Source organism: Pseudomassariella vexata (genome assembly GCF_002105095.1).
Source record: "Pseudomassariella vexata strain CBS 129021 chromosome Unknown BCR38scaffold_4, whole genome shotgun sequence".
Taxonomy (NCBI): Eukaryota; Fungi; Ascomycota; class Sordariomycetes; order Amphisphaeriales; family Pseudomassariaceae; genus Pseudomassariella; species Pseudomassariella vexata.
In genome coordinates this window covers 2,624,390-2,646,522 of record NW_024467959.1, presented here as the reverse complement: position 1 = coordinate 2,646,522, position 22,133 = coordinate 2,624,390, and the positions used below count along the sequence as shown (strand labels likewise).

At 51.0% G+C, this 22,133-nt stretch overlaps 4 protein-coding genes across 4 annotated transcripts; 1 reads left to right on the top strand and 3 right to left on the bottom strand.

Moving 5' to 3' along the window:
* Positions 1 to 850: 850 nt before the first annotated feature.
* BCR38DRAFT_510975 (uncharacterized protein) lies at positions 851 to 1,869 on the bottom strand (the record flags this gene model as incomplete). The annotated part of the gene is made up of 4 exons (XM_040865022.1): positions 851 to 1,466; positions 1,504 to 1,581; positions 1,637 to 1,766; positions 1,820 to 1,869. Coding segments are annotated over 4 exons (606 nt in total), but the record flags the coding sequence as incomplete, so codon positions are not given.
* A 3,273-nt stretch (positions 1,870 to 5,142) lies between these two features.
* Positions 5,143 to 5,426, bottom strand: BCR38DRAFT_483304 (uncharacterized protein; the record flags this gene model as incomplete). The annotated part of the gene is made up of 2 exons (XM_040863610.1): positions 5,143 to 5,291; positions 5,351 to 5,426. The coding sequence occupies 2 exons, from the start codon at positions 5,424 to 5,426 to the stop codon at positions 5,143 to 5,145; spliced, it is 225 nt and encodes a 74-aa protein (XP_040718315.1).
* Positions 5,427 to 7,645: 2,219 nt separating this feature from the next.
* On the top strand, positions 7,646 to 10,131 carry BCR38DRAFT_427916 (uncharacterized protein). Its single transcript, XM_040859863.1, has 2 exons — positions 7,646 to 8,096; positions 8,153 to 10,131. The coding sequence occupies exons 1-2, from the start codon at positions 8,054 to 8,056 to the stop codon at positions 10,051 to 10,053; spliced, it is 1,944 nt and encodes a 647-aa protein (XP_040718314.1). The 5' UTR covers positions 7,646 to 8,053; the 3' UTR covers positions 10,054 to 10,131.
* Positions 10,132 to 18,962: 8,831 nt separating this feature from the next.
* BCR38DRAFT_337340 (GMC oxidoreductase) lies at positions 18,963 to 20,825 on the bottom strand (the record flags this gene model as incomplete). The annotated part of the gene is made up of 2 exons (XM_040855528.1): positions 18,963 to 20,398; positions 20,471 to 20,825. The coding sequence occupies 2 exons, from the start codon at positions 20,823 to 20,825 to the stop codon at positions 18,963 to 18,965; spliced, it is 1,791 nt and encodes a 596-aa protein (XP_040718313.1).
* Positions 20,826 to 22,133: the final 1,308 nt, after the last annotated feature.

Below are 22,133 nucleotides of genomic sequence, written 5' to 3'. Positions count from 1 at the left end.
TGCTCGAATTGAAGGAGGATTGAACATGGTGAAATACATGAGTGCCTTCCGAGGTAAAGTGATGGACACGATATTCCTTGCCCTTTCATTGCAAAATTTAATTGCAAATGCAATCCAAGGACAACGGACAAAGAGGGTGAATCGGAAGAAGAAGCTGATGCGAAAGGGAGTGTTCAGTCAATGAAGCGCCTGCATCAACAGCAACTTCTTGAACATCCAGATCAGATGGATCCAATTAGGCGGTATCACCACCCTTGGACTCAGCAACTTCGCCTGCTCCAGAAGCATTGGTCTTGGTCGGTGTGTCAGGACCATCATCTCCGCCAGTGCGAGATCCAGGCATGGGCATTTGTCCAAACGAATGGTAGTAGGCGGCGGCGGCGGCCATGCTGGGATCTTGCATGTATGGTGTAGCCCACGAGAAAGCTGCCGGGTAGTAACCCGCATAGGGGCTGACGACTCCCTGTCCAGGGGTGCCTTGGGGTGTGGCTGGGTAAGGGCTTGCGGGAACCTGAGCACCATAGGGGGACGTTGTGTAATTGGGATTCGTGTAGTTCTGACCATAAGGCATCCAGTAAGGTTGAGTGGTCATGGGAGCTCCAGAAGACGTGACAGCAGGGCTCCCACCGCTAGATGGATCATTGCCGATAACACCGGGACGCATTGGAGTGATAGGTCCAGTGGGATCACCACTCTGGGCAGAGTTCTCGATGCCAAGGGATCTCTGGCTGGCCGCTGAGCCAAGTTGGTCTCGAGCAGGAGTGCGATAATCATCTGCGAGAGCAATATTCGAGCGCATGCGTCGAGGGTTGTGACCAGAGTCCTTGCTGGCCTTGCGCTCAACGCGAACCTCGCATCCTAAGAGCATAGCTGAACTCAATCGCTTTACAGCAACCTCAGCCATATCGGGACGGGCGAACTCGACGAAGGCAAACGCCGTAGGGCGACCGTTCTTGCCCTCTTTCTGAATGATCTGGATGTTAAGCACATCGCCAATCTTATCGACGACAGCTCGGAGCTTGTCCTCGAGATCCGGGAAATCAACAGGCAGGTTCCCGATGAAGATGGAGCGACGCTCAACTTCGTATCGCTGGAGCCAGGCCTCATCCGCATCTACCTTAGGGCTCTGCATAATCTTCTTGGGATCGTAGGCTACGACACGATAGGAAGGGTGGTGACGGAATGCCTGAAAGTTCAAAATTTGTGAGAAATATGTTGTGGTGGAGGATGGGTCGAACATGGCCACTTACAGCTTGGATATCCCGAGAGGGATCGAACGTGGTGAACTCGATCAAGACAGACTTGCCCAGGCTCATGGCACCTTGCATCTGGGTGTCGAGGGGTCCACACTTGCTCAACGGACCAAAGGACTCGAGCACCTTGCGGGCTTCCTCGACACTGAGGTTGCCGCCATTGCAATTGTAGATGATGTAGGCACCTGACTGGATGTTAGAATTAACTCGCGTCTCTTTGGAATGTCTTCAACTCACGATTGGCTTTGACCATCTCCGTACGACAGGCACGGCCATGAATAACGGTACCTTTGCCCTGTGTCATCGCGACTCTGGCGTCTTCGTCATTCTGGCAAGAGCGTGAGTATGGGACCATGTCGTTTATTGGTATCAAGCAGACTGACCGTGTACTGGCAGAACGCGAAGGGCATGTTCTTCGAGTCTCGACGGATTTTGACAAAGACGACACCAAACTTGCTGAAATGGCGAGTAACCTCAGCTTCGAGACGGTTGTCCTTGACGCCCTCCGGCAGACTAACCATTTCGTTAGTAGGTGAACCAAGCGAAGCCATGATAGAGTCACTTACTTCGCGACAAAGACGCATGCGGTCGATGGGTAGAACGACTGAGCGTCAACTCCGCCAACTTGGTGACGGGCACCCAAGTCAGAAGATTTGTATCTTAGCGTACGCATCGGAGTGTAATAGTCTTGAGTAATACCGCCATGGGGCGATGCCATGCCTTGAGCACCCGAAGCCACAAATCCCTGGCCACTCGGAGTACCGACTGACGCCTTCGTAGGGGACATGTGAGCACCAGGGCTGGGCTTGGGCGGCGAAAGAAAGACGTCGCCGTCGTCCGGGACTCTTCCAACCTGGAAAAGAGGTGAGGTTCTTCAAGAGCACAGGGGTTAGCATATATTCAACGCAGCAAATTCGCTTCGACTCACCTCACGGGAGTACCACGAACGGCCGACGCAAAGTCAGGAGCGCCGAGGCCCTGGCGCGCATGAGGGGGCGCATAGCTATTGATTGATTTTAACAAATTTTCCAAGCGGTGTGATCTGTTTGAAACTTACGTGCTCCCAGTAGGGGACTTCTCAAGGTTGAGTGCATCCATGCGAGCATCGAGACGCGCACCACCTATCGAATGGTCAGTCAGTGAAATTCGAGCAGGAATGGACAAAATAGGAAAGCATGAACGCAGAAAACCAAATGCAAGTATCAAACAGCAAGATATTTGGGCGATGTTGGGAAAGAAGGCAGCTTGTTCAACAACAGCAGCAATCAGGCATAGGGTAACCTGCTCAAGGTACGGGACGGGCGAGGTGTACGTGATGGGAGTTTCATTATGGGATGAAATAACTCGTGGACAGAAGAGTAAAAAAATGAAGCTGTCGATGCTTCAGGACAACTTACCTTCCTCCTCAGTGGACGATGACAGCACACTGGGCGAAGTAGTGCCATCGTTGTCGCGCGATGCGCCAGCAGAGTCGTATCCTCGCGCGCCGGCGAGGGCAGACGACTTCTTGTTGGCAGACTTGCCAGATTTCGCAGACCCAGTCATCTTGATGCGAGTTGCTATTCGGTTATTGCGATGATGTGTTTCTCGTGATGAGTGACCTGCGCGCGGTTCGTTGTGGTAGAAGTGCCACGACAAGGGTGAAATGAAGGTAGGAGAAATTTGCAGACAAAGCTGGATATGATATCAGATCGATATCATCGAAGACCGTGGATCGCGCCTTCAAAATGTCAAAATGGAATTTTGACGAGATTTGATGACCGGGTGAGGTGGAAGGGAAGAGTGGTGAAGGGAAATTGGTTGAAGGACATGTATGGTTTCGGTGGTGGCGGTGGTGGATATGAAGGGCGGTGAATTAGATACAACGCACAAATCTAGGAACGCGAGCAGCGACCAAAATCACTGGTGCTCGTGATGGGTTGGTGAATGTAGACGAGATAGATGACCAACTACTTCCATGTGACAGAGGTGAATGGAAAACGGGCAAGGACAGGGACGTGTTGGAGGGCAATTCAAGAAACCTGGACAAGATGTAGCAGACCAAACTCGGCTCGGAGGGTTTGCCCGGGCTAGGCCACAAAATTGCTTCAGGGAAATCAACTTGGAAGGTGCGACTTCCGCAGCGCTGGGGATTGGATTTTGGGCGTGTTTGGAGTCTGGTTGACTAGGCATCAGACAACACCACTACATTCTGGGATTCAAAAATGCTCCAGGTCATCCGCCCCTATGTTTCCATACCAAGTCATCCACGGTTACCTGTTCATCTATTTCGTGATCAAATAAAGCTGCCCATTGCTTTTGGGGATTACGGTACCCTTACCGTTTCCCTATTCAGTGCAAGCAAGAACCCAGGTCATTGTCTGAGTTGAGCCCTCGAATGGATTTATGCCGTCTACATCCACAGGTCTTCTGTTCTTACTTGCGAGCCAGAACTTTCGTATCTCTCAAACACCAGTGTATCGTTTTGGGACACTGGTAGAGAGAACCAAACTGGAAATAGGGTACACCAAGGACCCGACGTCTGTTTCATGTGACTCTGGGTTCAGTTGGCAACCCTGTGTGGTATACGCTTTTGATCTATCCTTGGCGAGGTTGCTGCTGTGTAATTACAACTGATATATTAATCGATCCTTCCCATCTGCGGGATGGTACTTCTTCAAGAGATCATTAAAGGGGCACAATATTCAGGTACGCTGCATCTAGAACTGAGCTTTCCAGTCCCAAAATGCTTTTGCAAGGGGCTACTTAAATCACTTCATGTACAATATTACAAAGAAATCCAAGGATTCCTGTGGTCAAGTTAATGTAGACTAGACAGTCAGATGTCCTGGTTGGGAACAGCAGCAGACCCAGAATCAAATGAGACAGCTTCAGTATTCCCGTGGTATCAAATTACCCATTAATACAGTCAAAATTGTTTGTATCAGAGTATCTTCAAATTTACTGGAGCTTTTGAGTAAGTAGACACGATTGGCGCCATGCTTTCCCTCATAACTTGTTTCAGTCTCCAAATATTTGTTTTGACCAAGGAAATGTCAGCTTTTGTGAGTTCTTTCTGTTTCGAAATGAATGCACAGAAATCATTTCTCCTTCTGGCACATGATGTATGATATTTTGATAGAAGAGGTTATGTGCTAGTCAAGGTATTGTATCCTCTACACTTACTCACATCAGTCCTCCATCTAAAGCCTTAATATGGCCTTATAACCCATGGTATTGGCAACAGCTTCGCACTTGGAAAAAGGTCTCATGCTTTGAAGTAATTCATACGAACCAGTAATTCTCTTTCTTGATCGAAAATCAACGAAATCGACACGCAATCACGAGAACTGTAGAGTATCAACACAAAATTCCTAGACTTGCTTAGTTAGGCTAGCTTATCAAAGTTGCTTCTTTTCCAGACCCCACTGGGAGTTGGATTTTACAGGGATCTCTTCAAATCCAAGGAAGATGCGCGCTCGGCTGATCAAATGACTATTTGTCGCCCCTTTCGAAAGGATGGCTCATAGCTAAGCATATAGATCTGATGACTTCCTGGTATCGAGCTGACCAGCAGTGGATCCACAAGTAATGCAGGAGCTTCGCGATTCATACATATGATGGGGTCCCGAAAAGGCTTTAACACTTCATCAAAAAAGCACGGCTGTAGCCAGGTTCACAGGGCTTTGGAGATCACCATGCCTGATATGGTTAACTTTGCCAGAAGGGAGCGCATGTGTTCGTATGCAGCAGTATTCAGTACTCCAAGAAACCAGCACTCCTGGTCAAATTATCAAAAGGACTACTATCCTACAGTATCCCACAATCTCCCAATCCTACAAAAGCTGACTCCTAAAACCTAGTCTTCCCAGCACAGTCTACCCGTCGCACGACCATGTGATTCACGTCCTTAATAAGCCGGCCGATTCAACATATCTTTGATTTTATCCTTTACACTAACCGTGCTGCCACGGCGGCTGGGTGGGTGTTCGATCTTGTTGACCATGTCGTAAGTACCACTAGATGGGCGCCTCGAGGCACCAATGCGGTTGGTCCGGCCTATCAAAACTTTTTTAGTTCTCTTTTTTTCGTTCAGAGCGGTGGAGTTTCAAGCTCACAGGACCAGTCTCCTCTTCCGGCGTCGTTGATCACCGCATCGTATTTCTCTTTAGCTTTCAGGAAGGCCTTCGACATAGTGGATATGTGGAATGATGGGTGTTCTTGGACTGATATATTTCTGTTCTTGCGGCTTGATTTGATGTGATTCGACCTAAATGTCCCCACGATATTTGGATGTGAACGGAGAAATGATGAAATAGGATAGGTGATGATGGAGCAACCTATATATCTACCAGACTGGCCATGCAGCAATATGTCATATAAGGTGTCAGAGACGTTGGGGTCAACCCCTCCCGATGATATCAGACAACATCCGGGACTCTCTTCATGGACAACGATCGACGTTTCACACCTCTTGTTCTTGATCCTATTGGCTGAGAGATTGCGGGGGATTGTAGGGAAGCAATATGAAGGTATGGTACCAGAATTGGGTCAAACCTCCGCATGCTATGTTCTGGATGAGGGTATATGTACATGATGGCTTCCCCCCAATTCATTAATCTACACCCCAAAGCAGGGCCCGTTCGCTCGGAGGTTAGTGACAGAAGTTGAAGTATCGGAATAGAATATTCATGCTTTGACTTCTGACCATTCTGAGTAGTTGGCTCTCTGAGGGTAAGTCATTCACTGACACGGTGCCAGCCCGTCCGTCTCTTCAATATAGGCAGATGTCGCTTCTGCGAATTGTTTGACTTTCTGCATAGAACGCAAATCAAGATGATCCGCCGATGTCCCTAGTGACACCGAGAGTAAGCTCCTTTTTTCCAGGGTCTGAATAAGAAAGTACGTGACCATCACTCAAAGATTATACATTTCACCTCTGGATATCGTGATTCGTGCTTTTTCCGATGTTCCACAGAAAACCTCGAGACATGTCTGATAGAAACGAATTTACATAACAAACAATGAGAATGCCGGATTCTCAAAACCAAAGACCAACCAACTTCTCATCTTTTATACCACTCACCTTCTAGTTTTGTATTCCTTTCGTGCTCCTTACCGATAAAAGAAACCAGCTAGCTCAGAAGGAGTTCGCAAGCAGATCCCCTCCAGATCTTCGGCGCTCCAATTCTCAGGCTCATGTTTGTCGCAAACGCACTGCATCTTATGACACAAAAATGTGGAAATCACTAGGTTGGCTCAGCGAAGGGGATATTCCCTAAGCATCCGCGGCAGAGCCCTTATCCGGCGAAGCGCCCGGCCGTTATTATGATCTTTGCCGCTGTCACCAGCCTTGTGCGCCAGTTAGCAGTAGGCGGAGCCGGGCTGATCTTAGTGACCTGGACCGTCTGGGGATCGGCCAAGCTCATCTCCTGAGTATTGGTATCACGGCAAATGTCCAGCATCTTTGAGCCCGCGGATTGCGGCTCGTCAGGTTCCGTGAAAGGTGCGATGCGCTGCCATGATCGGTGCAGCCAGTCAGATCCTAGAGTTCGATATGATGTCTGTACCGGTCTCTAGGACGTTTTCGCCAATATAATCGCTGGGGATCTCACCGCCTGCCGCGGGGCCAAAGCCGTGGGCGCTTCGGTTTGTGGGGACGGGTGCTGTCGCCTCCAAGGTGGGGTTCTGGAACGGATTCCTGCCCGTTGTAGCTGCTTGAGATCGGCGTCGTCCAATATCGAGATCAACCAGGAACCGTCCTTGTCGTTCCAAACCTGCCTTTTCTTGTAGTTGAGTTACCATTGGGTATGCTGCGACGACTGGCTAATATTGAAGGGGCGGAAGTGGTCTTCGCATTTCTCACACAGACCATACTCGTTCTTCTTCAGCATCTTGGGACGGCCTTCCAGAAGTGGTACTCGAAACGTTGCCGGTGACAGCACGGGAATTTGTACATTTCAGTCCTACATTCGCAACCCTTTGTAATCAGTGTTATTTGTGAAGTGAAGATAAACAAAAGAATGAAAGAAGACTAGATAGACAAAAGGCTATGGTGTCCCTAGGTAGTTGAATTCCGTCAACCAAAATAATCCATTTGGAATGGGATGATGGGATGAGTTAACGCAACACAACTCGGTCGGGGAGCGAATAAGAAGATATGGAGAGATGGGAACAGCATCTACATAAAGACTGGCTGTATAAGTTTCGTGAAGGTATTGCCATCAAGGCCTTGCGAAAGCTTCGTACTCGGAAGAACGAGTCCTTTGGAGGTGTGCCATTGATGTGTTTATAGGCTGGCCGTCTCTTGTCCAGGGGACTCTGGATCGAGTCCTCGGATAGAGACCTTCACCATCAATGATTGAAAGAGAATATGCTATCATTATGGATAGAGCCCACCGACCAGTTTGCAATCATCACGGAGGGTGCAGTCCAAGCAGTATACGTAAGTAGGAACTGTGATTAGGACACCCTTTGTCTACAGGTGGATCCAGTCTGCAGAGAAGACATTATTTTGGTCAAAGCAGAAAAAATCACATCTGGTGCTACAATATATGTCCAGTGTTCCATTTGCAGAGCTTTCATGGTCTTGGAGTGCTTTGTTGAGTTTGGCCGGCTGACTCACCAGATATGATGCAGTTTCTCGGATTAGTGCATAATTATCGTTATCGGGATCAAGAGCTAGAAACAACGGACCCTCAAAATATTTCGAAGTCCGCTGAAAGTGACGGCATCGCTTGTCCTCCCCAAGACCACACAGAAACGCTCCACCTGGTCAGAAACTTTGACGTTTGAGTCGCATAAATCACTCGATCCCAAAAATGGAAAAGAAAACCGACAACATCCTCCGGCGGCCACTTTACGGCAAGTTCAACCTCGATTCGGAAACCCCGCCACCCCGCTAACGCCCAAGCCCGCAGTGTACGATCTTCCCGCTGAAGTCCTGAATACCCTGACACTCAAGGAGTCTCCAGAGTTCGAAATTCCCGAAGCTTATTCTACACCAAACCAGAGCTCTTCCTCAACTGACAACCTCGTTGGCGCGCAAGCCTGCTCATTGTGCAGCCTCTCCTTCACCAGTTTGCAAGAACAAAGGAGCCATCTGAAGTCTGACCTGCACTACTACAACCTCAAGCAGAAGCTGCGCGGAAAGACGCTAGTATCGGAGGTCGAGTTTGAGAAACTGATCGGCGACCTGGACGAAAGCCTGTCCGGCTCGGACTCCTCCGATTTGGAAGACGAAGAAGAGGATTCATTGGGGAAGGAGACCACCCTGACGGCGCTGCTGAAGAAGCAGGCTACTCTCGCGGAGAGGGAAAATGGCCATGATGCTACAAAGGATGATGGTATTTCAAGGCGGAGGCAAAGGGGCAGTGGCAAGCCCCCATTGATATGGTTCAGTTCGGCGGTGCTACCTGCGAACAACTATTTTGGGGTGTACCGCGCAATATTCAAACCCGAGGAAGCGAAGGAGGAAACTGAGTTGACCGAGTTGATCAAGAAGAAGCAGTTGGCACCAATAACAGCGCCGAAGGCAGGAGCAGTTGGAAGTCCGACCCAAGCTTACAAGGGTCCACACATCTTCCTCTGCATGATCGGAGGTGGTCACTTTGCGGCTATGGTGGTGTCGCTGGCACCGCGGCAGATGAAGCATGGATCAGGTCCTCTGAACAGAGAAGCAACAGTGCTGGCTCATAAAACCTTCCACAGATACACCACGAGGAGGAAGCAGGGAGGATCTCAGTCTGCAAACGATAACGCCAAGGGCAATGCGCATTCAGCTGGTTCGAGTATACGACGCTACAACGAGCAGGCCCTGGTCGACGAAGTCCGCCTACTGCTACAGGACTGGAAAGGGCTCCTCGACACATCAGAACTACTCTTTATACGAGCGACGGGGGCAACAAATAGGAGAACGCTCTTTGGACCATACGAAGGGCAGATCCTGAAGGGGAACGACCCAAGAATACGAGGGTTTCCATTCAGTACGCGGCGGGCGACACAGAACGAGTTGATGCGCTCTTTCATCGAGTTGACTCGGTTGAAGGTTCGCGAAATCAACCCTGCTGAGGGTATCCAGGCACAGCCAGAGACATTAGCGAAGACAGCAATTCCAAAACCATCCAAGCCAGCCGCACCGAAATTGTCGGAGGAGGAGGAGACCGCTTTGCTACATACTTCACAGCTCCAAGCATTCATTCGGAGGTCAAAACTCCCGGCGCTCCTTTCATATCTGAAGAACAATGGCCTACCTGTCGACTTCATCTTCCATCCCGCCGACACGCAGCAAAATCATCATGCCCCCACCCCATTACACTTAGTAGCGAGCCAAAACTCGGCACCACTTGTCTTAGGTCTGCTCTTGAAAGCTGGAGCCAACCCAACTACCAAGAACGGCGAAGGTAAAACCGCATTCGAGCTGGCTGGGGACCGAAGCACGCGGGACGCCTTTAGGGTAGGCCGTGACGAGCTGGGCGAAGACAAATGGGATTGGGAGGCGGCCAAGGTGCCGCCGGCCATGAAACGCGAAGAAGCAGAGAAGCGCGACGCGCGAGAGCGGAAGGAAAACGACAAGAAGGAAGCGGAACGTCGCCAGGCCGAGGAGGTCCGACTGCGGTTAGAAGGGCCTAAGGTCGATGGTAGCAGTAGAACACGGGGGAAAGGCGTGCTGAACAGCGGAGTGCAGAAAACGGCACAGGAGAAGCGCGAGGAGGAAGCGAGGGGGCTTACGCCTGAGCAGAAGATGAAATTGGATCGAGAACGCAGAGCCAGGGCGGCTGAGGAGAGGATGCGTCGAATGGCTGCTGGCGGTGGTGGTTGATGGTGAGATAGACCGTTACAGCGGTGTTGTAGAAAATAGCAACTGCAAATGCTAGTTGACACGACGCCCAACTTGCGCTGAAAAAGCTGACAAACATACATGCATATATCCGTCTCCAAACCCACTCATCACTCGCCGTGTCGTCGACGACTTACACGAGGTAATTAGTTTTCACAATGCGACGTAACCGTGCCTGGCTATCAAGCCACTGCCGGAGACTTGTACGAGGTGATCAATTTTCATGATGCAAGTCTGGCCCCGCCTGGTCATCAAGTGACGTGTGCGATTGAAATGTACGCACACGGCATAGAGTGCGGATCACGCTTCGGACGATGGTACCTCTCACGAGTCGTGCACTACCTGATGCTACGCGGTTATCTCGATATTTGCCGATAGAGAGGACTCATCTGTGCGCGAGCTGGTGCTCGCCTAGGGGGTAGCGAACGTGTTGCGGTCGGTCTGCATCGCGTCAACTCGACTCGACTTGCAGATGAGGCTCCTATCATTACTGCGGTATTCTTTACGACAGAGTCGGCTTCTTCAGATCCTTGGTTCATAGTAGATGCCTCTCCTGTTCTGTCCTGGAAGCAAGTAAAGCCAGGTTTTCGGTAGCTCTTGAGAATACGAACAGATACCTGAAACTTGGCGTGTACATGCTGTAGACCACCCCCGGTCACGGGCAGTTAGGCGGGCGGAGCACGCCACGCCTGAAATGCAACGGTGATTGTGGCCTTGAGAACGGTGGCCCTGAGAACCGTGAGCCCGAATCCTTGCACCGTCTGGGTCATAGCTTCGAAGAAAATCATCAAAATGCGGGTTTTGGGGGCTGGCTCCTAACGGTGTCGCAGTGCAGGAGCGCCGTTTTTGTGAGAAATATATTTCTTTTGTGGGGTGGCAGACCATAATACGCCGATGGTGAAAGTATCAAACAATGTTTGTTAAAGATTCGTTCCCTCCAGTTCGGCATGACGATTGCAGCCAAGGGTCGAACATCGCTGCAACCTTGAAAAAGTTCCACGGGTATCTTCCAGCAGATCCAGCATCCTCCTTGTTGGAAATCTTCTGGGATAGCCTGGATCGTTGATGGAGCCGGGAGCCGGGGGAGGTACGCGGAAAGTGAATTGATCATGGTGAACGAAATTGAACAAGTCATAGCAATGCACTCGTCCCGGCCGAAAGACGTCAACCGATCATGCCCCTTTTCGAGCATCTCGACGACGGCCGGGCGGGTTAACAAGCGGCTCTGCAGGCCTTGTCCCTTGCGTCACCCAATTGAGGCCGTTCCCGAGAACCAAACGCGTTAGTGCCTGTGGGAATCCCGGCGGCCATCTCTCTAGTGTGGTACGATCAGCGGATCATTAACCAAACTTGGGCCTCTGGTTGAATCTCGTAGATTAACCTCTGGCGCTGGGATGACCCCGATATGGTAATTCCCTGGTCCCACAAGTCCACATGAAGTAATGGATCTATCTCGTACGGAGTAAATTGCATTAGAGTTGCCATTATAGAGTATCGTTCTTAGAAACAGGGAGGATGGCGACTTACAACTCATCTCCAGTGAAAAGAGAAAACGTCTCCATAAAGCCCCATCAGCGGAGAACAAACCCAAAAGAGAGTCGAGTTGCGTGATCATATCCCATCCCACCTGTTCGGAGGCTCTCCCATGTTGATTGCCTCTTGCGCTAAAACAACTCTAGTCAAAGGTTGATTTCGCTGGATGATTATTGAATGAGCAATGGTCAAATCGATTCGCTGCGAATTTAGTGAGAGAAATCCAGATCAACTTTCAACACCAGAGAGTCGGATACAGGACTGAGAGAATATCACAAAATCCGGGGTTGTTGCCCAGGGACTCTCGCCAAGATGAAGGTCTAGGATAGCCTGTCATTGCCAAATATTGATCGCACTGACCTCCAAGAGGCGGCCTACCTAGGTTAACAACCTCCGGGAACCGCTAACACAAAGAGCAGTCGAATTGCTGTCGTTGTGAGATTTGTTGCCGTAGAATATGAAGCTTCGTTCACCATAACCCTATGTGAAACTTGGTATTAAGACTTCGGCCACCAATTTTGATGTTTTATTTGGTTAGATGGGGAGTTTGTCACCACACCTTCGTCAAGTCGCATGGTTTGATATATTGTATAGCTTTGATCACTCATTGGGATTCCTGGAAATGAAACGGTCCAATATGTTCTTGTATGCGGTGAGAACCTGACTGATCTCTCCCCATTCCGAATCTAGGCGGGCCGCAAAGAGAGTTCGATCGAACAACCAGAAATCAATTGGTAGAAGTGGTAACCGCAGGCCCTGTCCGGACCAGGCTACTGGATGATCTCCGTGTCCGCAATGGTATCATTGATACGAATAGGAGCCTCTCTTGATAGCGCTGCTACATGTGTGTAGTGGGCCGATGTTAGGGCAGTTGGAATTGGCAAACTATTTCGTCCCATCAATCAATATGACTTTGGACCTTGGTGCTGAGGCCTCGGGAAGTGGGTATCACGATGTTGAACCGTTCGTCGCCGCTCCCTGGACATGGAGATAAAGACCGGTAGTGATAGTGCGGCTATCTGGTGCCATTTGTGGCAAGGCAACTCGACGGTGGAAATTGGCATTGCAGCCACTGCCAGGAACGGCGTCGTGGTAAAATGGTTGACAACGCCTGGGGTCAGTGCCGGGCTTGTCCCAGCGTCCGAAGTACGAAGTACAGACGGGCTCTTTTTGGAACCTCCAAGCTTCCCGAGGTCGAGATCGCTGCTTGGGTACTGCCTTAAAGCGTAATTATCGTCATATGATGGCTCCACGACCACATGGTCTCAATTTCGGTGGTTTGCCATGTGCTGGCTGGAGCGTCTGTCCGAACCAGGCCACGGTGATGAGCACCGCTGCGTGTTTTGGGCACGTCGAGCGGTCTCAGCTTATTGGAATTGTACCTGTGGACATCTGATTTCTCATTATGTACGAAGTACTCGGGATAGAAGACTCGCAAGTTGTTCGGTTGTGGTCATGGAGAATCCCTTGCTAACACAAGGATCGGTTCGTCGGATGTGTCAATGAAAACTCAAGCATAGGCTACATCAAGCACGGTGGAATCTTGGGCCATTGCCATCCTGTCAATTTGCCATTTGACGCTCGTCACTTCGAGTATGCACGGAAAGTACTTCAGCCGCTGTCCGTACCGCGAAGTTTTTCAGCGCTACAAAATGCTTCAGGGGGGATTGGCCCAAAGCAACGACTTGAAACAGCCTTAATAATTGCTTTGCAGCTGGAGGTTGTTCTTTGGCTGAAACTTGAAACATGTTGAACGCCAAGAACACCAAGTCGGAACTCCTGTATTGGACCGAGGAAGCAACTAGCGGCGGCAAGGACAGCTCCCTGTACCCCAGTCAACACATCAGATGACAGCAGTCACTCAACGCCAATCGGTTAGTAACGACGGCCGCAGAGGTCAACCTTTGAGAAACGCTTCTAGCTATTGAAGCGTCACGCCAAATTGGACTGCTAAGAACAGACTTGTCCAGATGCTAATTATACAGATCGCAAACCCAGGGTCGATGACGCCAGAACATGTCCGGCTGGCACTGAGGACCGGATGCTCCCTTGGGGCCTGCTGCACCGCTGAAATTGCACGAGTCTAGCAGCGCTACCTTCGCGGTGGACCTTTTGCCCTTTTTGGTCCCATGTCTTGCGCTCAGGACTTCCCCATCATGAATGCTGCCTGGTCTGTTCCGACTCTGGATTGAACCCAGCTTTGTCAAGTTTTTAGTATCTTTCCATAATTTGAAGTATCAAAGCGTTGGTGCTTTAACTAATGCCGTCACTAGCTTTGGCACCGCCTCATGGTCGTCATGCGGGACAGAGCATTGAGGTCCTGATAGGAGACCTCTGGTCCGATCTACCTTGGATCGGGCCCATCATCTAACAGGTCAAATGGGGCTCAGGACGTCGTCATTGTAGGCTAGTTCGGCCGAATGGTCGAGTCGAGCGCACAACCAACCAGCAACAATCACGTTGACGGATACTGCAGACCTCAAAAGAAGTGATCTGACGATCCACTAGCCCCAACATACCCCTCAATGGCGCCGTGGTGGTTGTTTTGTACCTGCATTAGTTCAATACGAGGTGCTCGTGGCTATGCTTGTTTCAAAGATACTTGTCAGCATGATGAGGGGTCGCCAGTGATGCATTTTGCTTACTCTACTCGTATAGGCGGCTGGTGAGCCGCCGCCTTGGTCATGATGACAGACAAATGGTAGCGCGGCTTGCAATGGATGGAGGACTTGTAATTGCGCTGGCTGCATCTATTTGGGGCTTCTCTTCATTTCCCGAATACATGTGTATCCTTCCGTAGTTGCAGGTGCTGAAGAATTATTTCGGGCCACATCCAGCAACAGTTACCTGCATTGGAACTTTCTCTCAGGGGTTTTACGCAGTCAGCTGAGGAAGGAAGGCCAGCAAACCAGGCCATTCGTTCTTCTGCTGGAGGACTGAACAAGCACGCAGAGGTCCAATGGCCGAATCCATTGGCACTGCTGCACCTCATTGGGTGAAGAAGTCCTAAGTGGTCAGAAATACCCCGTTCTCAAGTTATCCCCTGTCCAAATCCACAAGCAGGCCCCTGCAAATAAAATTCCAAAACCCCGGCAGCCGCGCGCGCTCGACCTTGCTTAAGATTGTGGGTCCAGGACCTCACCCCTTGAACGCCGTCGATGTATCCAAGTCTTCCCTTTCAGGATCCCACAACCACTCAATGCCGCTCGACCCGCAAGCGTCCCATGGACTCTTTTTTCCCCCTTTGGGCGCCTGGTCATCACCGGGACGCAGGCTGTTTAACGTTAGCTTACCTGAGTTTATGGGACGGGGGTCAAATCCTTGTAGTTGCCAGCTAATGCCGGATCTTCGTCTGGGCAACCCTCTGGCCGGATGGTAGGCTCAGAGTTCGCTATGTTGAGTTCTATATATGATGGCCGCCCAGGCGAAGATATCAGTTCTTTTCCCTACCTTCTCCAAGACTCTATCTTCTATCACCACTTTCGTTTTCTTACACCTACAATAATTTGTTTCTTGGGAGTAAGGTCATTCGCTATCCTGCTTCCTATCACTATTCGTTATCCTATTACTACACTATCTTTTCCATATACACTCGCTTCTACAGCACAGAATATACCTACACAGACAAGATGAAGAACACCGTGGCGCTCGTCACCTTGGCTGCTGGCCTCAGCCGGGTCGCAGCTACTGGTTTTCACAACGCCCCATCTTTCTCATGCCCCGACAACACTGACAACCAGTGTACCGACAAGCAGTCGTCCGGTTTCGACTGGAGCGATCTCAGCACTGGTGATTTCAGCATCTACGGTGGTTTCCAGTGGAGTGGCTTCACATGCGAGGACAGCTTCAGCAAGCGTGACCTTCTAGCACCCCGAACCAACAGCTTCCAGAGCAAGTGCGTTGCTGGTGCCGCCAAGTCGGAGAAGAGCAGCTCGCCCAGCTTCGGCTGCGACACCAGCTCCGGTGTCGAAAAGACTTCCATCAAGGAGTTCCAGGTGACTCCCGAGTTCGACTGCGACCTTGAGTTCCACTACGACATGCCCGATGGCTCCACCTGCAAGCACCGCAACGCCTGCAAGAGCTCCGGAACCACCATCACCAACAGCCAGTGTGGTGGCGCCAAGAATGTCACCATTGTCTACCCCAGCCAGCCCAGCATGCCTAAGGAGACGTGCTCGTTCGGTTTCCACTCCATCAGCTTCGACTGCAGCTCCGCCTCGAGCACCAAGCACGTCACCAAGACGGTGTCCAGCAGCAAGTACTCGGAGACTGTCCCCGCCTACACCACCAGCAGCCCTGCCGAGAGCACCTACGTCGGCAGCTCATCCTTCCCGGCTTTCTACTCCAGCTCCACCGCTGCCGTGACCGCCAGCACTTCCGTTTACGAGACCGCCAGTGTTCCCCAGGTCACCGGCTCGTCTGTCCCCGCTACCTCGTCTGTTCCTGAGACTCCTGCCACCTCTGCTGAGACCTCTGCCGAGTCCAGTGTCGAGGTTCCGTCGTACACGGCCGAGATCCCGGCTACATCGGAAGTCCCCTCGGGAACTTCTTCCACCGTCGCTGTCGAGACCGAGTCTAGCGTAGTCCCCTCTACCACCACTTACCTCACGTCTTACCAGTCTACCTCCACCGTCTTCTCCACGGTTGTCTCGACCATCACCAGCTGTGCCCCTACCGTCACTAACTGCCCCGCTTCCTCCACTGCCCTGGTCACTGTCACCGTTGCCATCTCCACCACCCTCTGCCCCGTCACTGAGACTCACACCAGCGTTATCGGCTCAACTGAGGTGCCTGTGCCCGGTACTACCGCTCCCGTTGAGAAGCCCACCACCGTTGCCACTGAGAAGCCTGCCACTGAGAAGTCTACCACCATTGTGCCTACTGGTGGCAAGGCCACTTCTGCTACTGAGGCTGTTGGAACTACGTCCACCTCGCCTGCTGGCTCAGTTGAGACTCTTCCTTGCCCCAGCGTCGTTCCCTCGTGCTTGAACACCTGGTTGTTCAGCGTTGGCTGCACTGACAACACTGACACCTCCTGCTACTGCCCTGACAGCGCCTTCGTCCAGAACGTCTTCAGCTGCATTGCTGCCCACGGCGAGAGTGACGATGCCATCACCGAGGCCATCTCCTATTTCCAGGGTATCTGCGGTCAATACGTCGGCGCCAACCCCGGTGTTGCCACTGGTGCCGAAAGCCTTACCAGCTACATCACCGCCACGCCCACCACTGTTCCTTCCGCTGTGTACACCACGATCATCGTCGATGCCACCACTGTTGTGCCTTGCACTGGTGAGACCGGCGAGACCATCACTGGCTCCAGCAGCACCGTCACTGTCAGCACTGTCATGACCGTTCCTCAGGTTGGCTTCACCACCTACTCTGCCGGCACTTCCGCCTCTGTTGGTGTCGTCCCCGTAACCACCTACTCTGCCGCCCCCATTGCCTCCGCCACCCCTGTCGTTGGTGCTTCTTCCACCGCTGCCACTGGCACTCGTGCCATCGGTGCCTCGTCCACCCTTGTGGTCGCCACCTCCGCTCCTGTTGGCACTGGCAGTTACAAGCCCACCACCACCAGCCCCGGCCAGGCCATCGTCACCGCCGGTGCCGCTCATATCGGCTCCGGCCTTGGCTTCCTTGGTCTCGCTGCCATGGCTGTTGCTGCCCTGTAAGCTCGCGGCTTACTCTGCATCTCTACAACCATCTGAACCCGAAGATGTGTTTTTTAATCTGCTTCTTACGATCTTTACGACACAGCATTGGAAGAAACGGTTTATAAGTCTATCATTGCATGAGAATAGCCTTCGTCGTGGGGGTGGTGCTGTTGAACAGACCATACCACCCCGCCGTCATAAAGAAGAGGAGGAAGAAGAAGAACGAGAAGCTCGCCATTCGGCTCAATTATAAAAGTCTTGCGAGCATCATCCTGATGAAAAATCTTAAAGGGGAAAGGAGGAGATATCAAAAAGAGGTGGTGTCCTACACTGGAAATGTTGGGATATCATCTCGTGTGGATATAGACACACGTGACAAAGTAGTGGATTTTTTATTTAATAGTAATACCCCCGTATGAACAACTCTCTTTTGAGTGAGACTTTGTCCTTTATCTTTGTGATTTGCCGTGTTGGATGATTAGGCTACCTTGTGCTCTTTAGAATATCTGATTAGCAGAGGGCTTCATCTCATAGTCTTTCGGGGTTATCGTGTAGAGCTTTAGTACATATTTCTGACATCCCCATAACTTCATGTTGCCGTTAATCGGGAAAACACCTTGGCTCATCTCATTTATCATTAGTCTCTGATATCTTTCGGGGCGATGAGGCACTTTCCCTGTCTCTCGCAGTCACTTAGCCGGCTTCCTGTCAGACTTCGAGTTGCAGATATGTACCGCCGCGAGCAAGCGTCAAGTTCCGATTTTATCCAAAGGCTCGCGTGCTATTTTTAGTAAAGGTCTTGTATGCTGTTAGGTACATGGGCCACCCGCATTCTACACAGCATTAAGCTTAGGACTCACCAAAACCTCAACGACTTCACTTATACAGATCATATAATCATATAGAGGAGTCCAAGGAGTTTCATTTCATAGTTTTATTTCTTAGTTTCATAAGGTTCCGGCAACTTCACGCGGCAGAAAACTGCTTCCGGCGAGCGGTATGTTTGCAGACAGCCCCTCAATACCCCCAACTTAACTCCCTTCTTTTCTACTATATATACATGGGATATCAGTACTTCAGGATGGTCCCAGTTGACGAAGATAAGGTAGCGGATGCTTAGCTCGAATTCACGTCCATGCGTAAGACAGGCTACCGAGAAGTATGGTATTGCACCGTCCACCTATTCTGCCCGGATAAATAATAAGTATACCTCCCACTAAGAAGCCAGTAATACTCCTAAGTACCGACTATCTAATTATAGTAAGACTATGCTAGCCTGATAGATCGTACGATGGGAGTTCTTAGCTACGCCCCGACCTATCGTAACGTTAGATCTATAGTAGAGTCGCGATACCGGGAAAAGGGGCGTAATTGGCCTCGTACGTCTCCACACCTGAGGCCACGACTTCCCACAGAATCTACAGTAATAGGCATTAAAGGACGAGTTCATGACTATCTGTTGCTGGTAATGTCTACTTATATTTTTGCTATTATATACCTCATATATTTTGTAGCTCATATTATAGTATCTCACGGTCAACTTGTAATTATGAAGTAAACAGTAAAAACATTGTTAACTACACTTCCGCCTGATTTATTCGACTCCTTGCTAACTTAGCGACCAAAGCCTCAGAAGCTATCATCAAATATATACAATCCAAAAGAATTCCCAACCTGGTCCCCACGTCCATCTTGTCTTCTCATCTTTTAAGCACTTTTCTTGATCAAATCGGCTGCCCTCTCCGCAATCGCATACAGCGTCGACACCAAATGTCCACAAACCTGGAACGGCATGACGGAAGCATCAATAACGCGCACGTTGGACGTTCCGTAGACCTTCAAGTTGGCATCCACCACACCGCCCTTCTCCTTGGGCATCATGGCCGCCGTGCCGACGGGGTGGAAGTTGGAGCGGTACGCCGATTTCAACCACGCGGCCCATTCCGCGTCATCTGCTGCGGCGGAGACGGTATCCAGACCGGGCCTCGTCTCATCGAGGACCATGCCGGCAAGGGGGGCAGTGGCGTACATCTTGCGGATGAAGCGGGCGGTTTGGGCTTGCTCTTGGAGGTCCCAGTCGAGCATGAAGTAGTTGGGGTTGATGACTGCATTAGCGGTCGAGTCACTGCCAATGTGGATGCTTCCGCGGGCGAAGGGGAGCAGGGCCCAGTATTCTGTCGTCCAGACGCCGTTGACGATGTAGACGAGGACTTCGGCGATGGGGACCTGCGACGTGAAGATGAGGTCCCACTGCATCTGGAAAAACTCGAGCAGGTCCGAGGCGCGGGTCACGTTGCCGTTGACGGCGGCAACTTGAGCTGCGTATTCAGGGAGCGAGGCCTTGATGTTCTCGGCGACAAGGAGGGTCTCGTTGCCGTATATGTGGGAGACGGAGGGGTAGGCGATGTAGGAGGTCTTATCAGCGAGGGAGAAGCCATTGGCGGCGTTGAATGAAAGGCCGTTGTTCATCTGATCTTGCAAGTTCTCGCCTACGGTGGGCAGGTCGACGACGGTCTCGATGTCGTATTTGGACAGGACGGCGGGGTTGCCGATGCCGGAAAGCTCGAGGAGCAGAGGCGAGGCGAGGGACCCGGCCGAGAGGATGACTTCCTTGTTGGCTTTGACCACCGAGGTGGTGCCGTCAGAGCTGGTGATCTCGACGCCCTCGGCGGTGGCGGCGTTCTGTTTGGAGTTCTGGCTCCAGGTAATCTTGTTGGCCTTGGTGTTGAGGAGCACCTTGAGGTTGGTCTGATTCTGGTACGGGAAGTAGTAGGCTCTGGCGGCATCCTCGCGCACATGCAATGTCGAGTCCGTGGTGAAGGGGTAGAGCGAGAATCCAACCATGTTTCCACCATTGACGTCGGGGTTGTAGGGCACACCTATGGCCTTGAAGGTGGAGTTGATGGTGCTAGTCAGAGACGAGTTGGTCTGTTCATAGTTCCAGCCCGTCTTAAGGGGGCCGTTGAGACCATGCAACTCTTTATCGAAGGGCAGGTGTGCTGCGACGGTGCGCTCCTCATCGGGGACTTGGAAGTGCTCGCTCTTGAGATAGTACGGGAATAGGCTGTCCCAGTTCCAGCCATCGTTGCCGACCTGTTCCCAAGCATCGATTTGGGAAATTTCCGCGCGGGTGTATGCCATTCCTGATGAGAACGTTAGCTATGTTGTTCCATTTGCAGAATGATTTCTTGAATTTGGCGCCAGGGGTTACTCACCATTGATGGTACTGGTTCCACCCAACGCCTTGCCGGCACGCATTGTCTGAATCAGGCCGCCACCGTATGTTTGGTTGACCGTCTGGTATGCATAGTCGATTTCCGTGCCGAAAGCCAGGCCATAACCGTTCGGGTTGGTAACGTTCACATTGTTAAAGACCGAATCTCCAGCCTCGATAACGAGCACCGAGACAGAGAGGTCTTCGGAGAGGCGCTTAGCTACGACCAGGCCACTTGTGCCGCCACCAACAACAACATAGTCGTAGGCAGTCTCTTTGGTTGCGCTACTGCAACCTTGGTCTCGAGGTAAAGCGGCCGCCAGGGGCAGCAGGGCCAGTGCTAGAGATGTCCGCATTATCGGAGCCGTTGTTGTTGTTGGAGGGTTTGTAAGGAAGGAAACTGTACAATACGACAATCGGTGATGAGGAACATGATCCTGACTGCACCAGGGCAGAGAAGATGTCCTATATATCTACTCCAGCAAACAATCATCAAGACGGTTTTTCCTAACCACATGGCATCGTCGGTGGGAGGCGAGCCTGCCCCACCGCTAGAACCCTCATACCAAGTGGGATACCGAACGAACAGCCCCCTTGTCGAGTACTCATGGGGCGCACTAACAGTTACCACCATACTGAACAAAGTAAGATCGGCATGTTTTATTTCTAGCCAGACCTAGATATTTCGAGCCTCTTTTTCGAGGAACCAGACTCTGACGCGATTGAAAATAACTACTGGCCTCTTTCGTAATGACTTCTTGAAGTATCAAGCAGTGTAGCTAGAATGCCACATAATGAGGGAGTCCAGAGGAAACAGCTTTGGAGCCAAATCACACTCGCATCCGAATCCCCTACTTCGAGGGCCGTAAGACGAAGAAGGATCTCCAGATATGCACTGGTTACACACCTCGACAAGTTGAGAATACGATTAGAATGAAGTTCCCGGACGAAGTACTAGCCAATGGCTAATTCTCGAGGGGGAGGTACTCCGGCAACTGGAACCATTTATCACTACCTCGAAAGTGCACCACTTCCTCACGTATGTTCAAGTCGCTACAACTTTTACAAACTGCTGGATTCGCCTGTACCGCTATATAGGATAGAGCTTCTATCTACGGAGCAGCTGATACTCTATAGGATCTTCAGGAGAGAAACATTCGAGTAATAACGTAGCCTCCGAACAGTCCCGATTTGAACCTAATTAAGACGGGTTGGAACTAGATAAAGGACTGGATTCAGGATAACTATAGCTAGGAGGATAAGCCTCCGTACGAAAGGCTTAGGAGGCAGTCCCTGAAGAATAGCTACATGAACTGCTTACCTCGATACATTTACGTTACGAGGATGTAATTCAGATCGGCGGTTGGTATACGAAATGGTGGTATTTCGAGGCGACGGGATTTGTAGGTAGAATTGCTGTATTCAGCCTAGTGTAAAGAATAATGGTACTGATAAATGCTACGCCTAGGGGACTGGATTTACCATAACATGAAGTAGTCGCTGGATCCTACTGAGACCCGCTGTGCTGGAAAGTTTTTAACTCTTACCCACTGCGGAGCAAGCATTTGGGCCAACTTCCAATCATTTCAGCATGATCTCCGTCCAGGTTTCCGGTATTTGATCAGTCTCAGGCCCAAGAACTATGACGTACTGGCTGTGAGCAA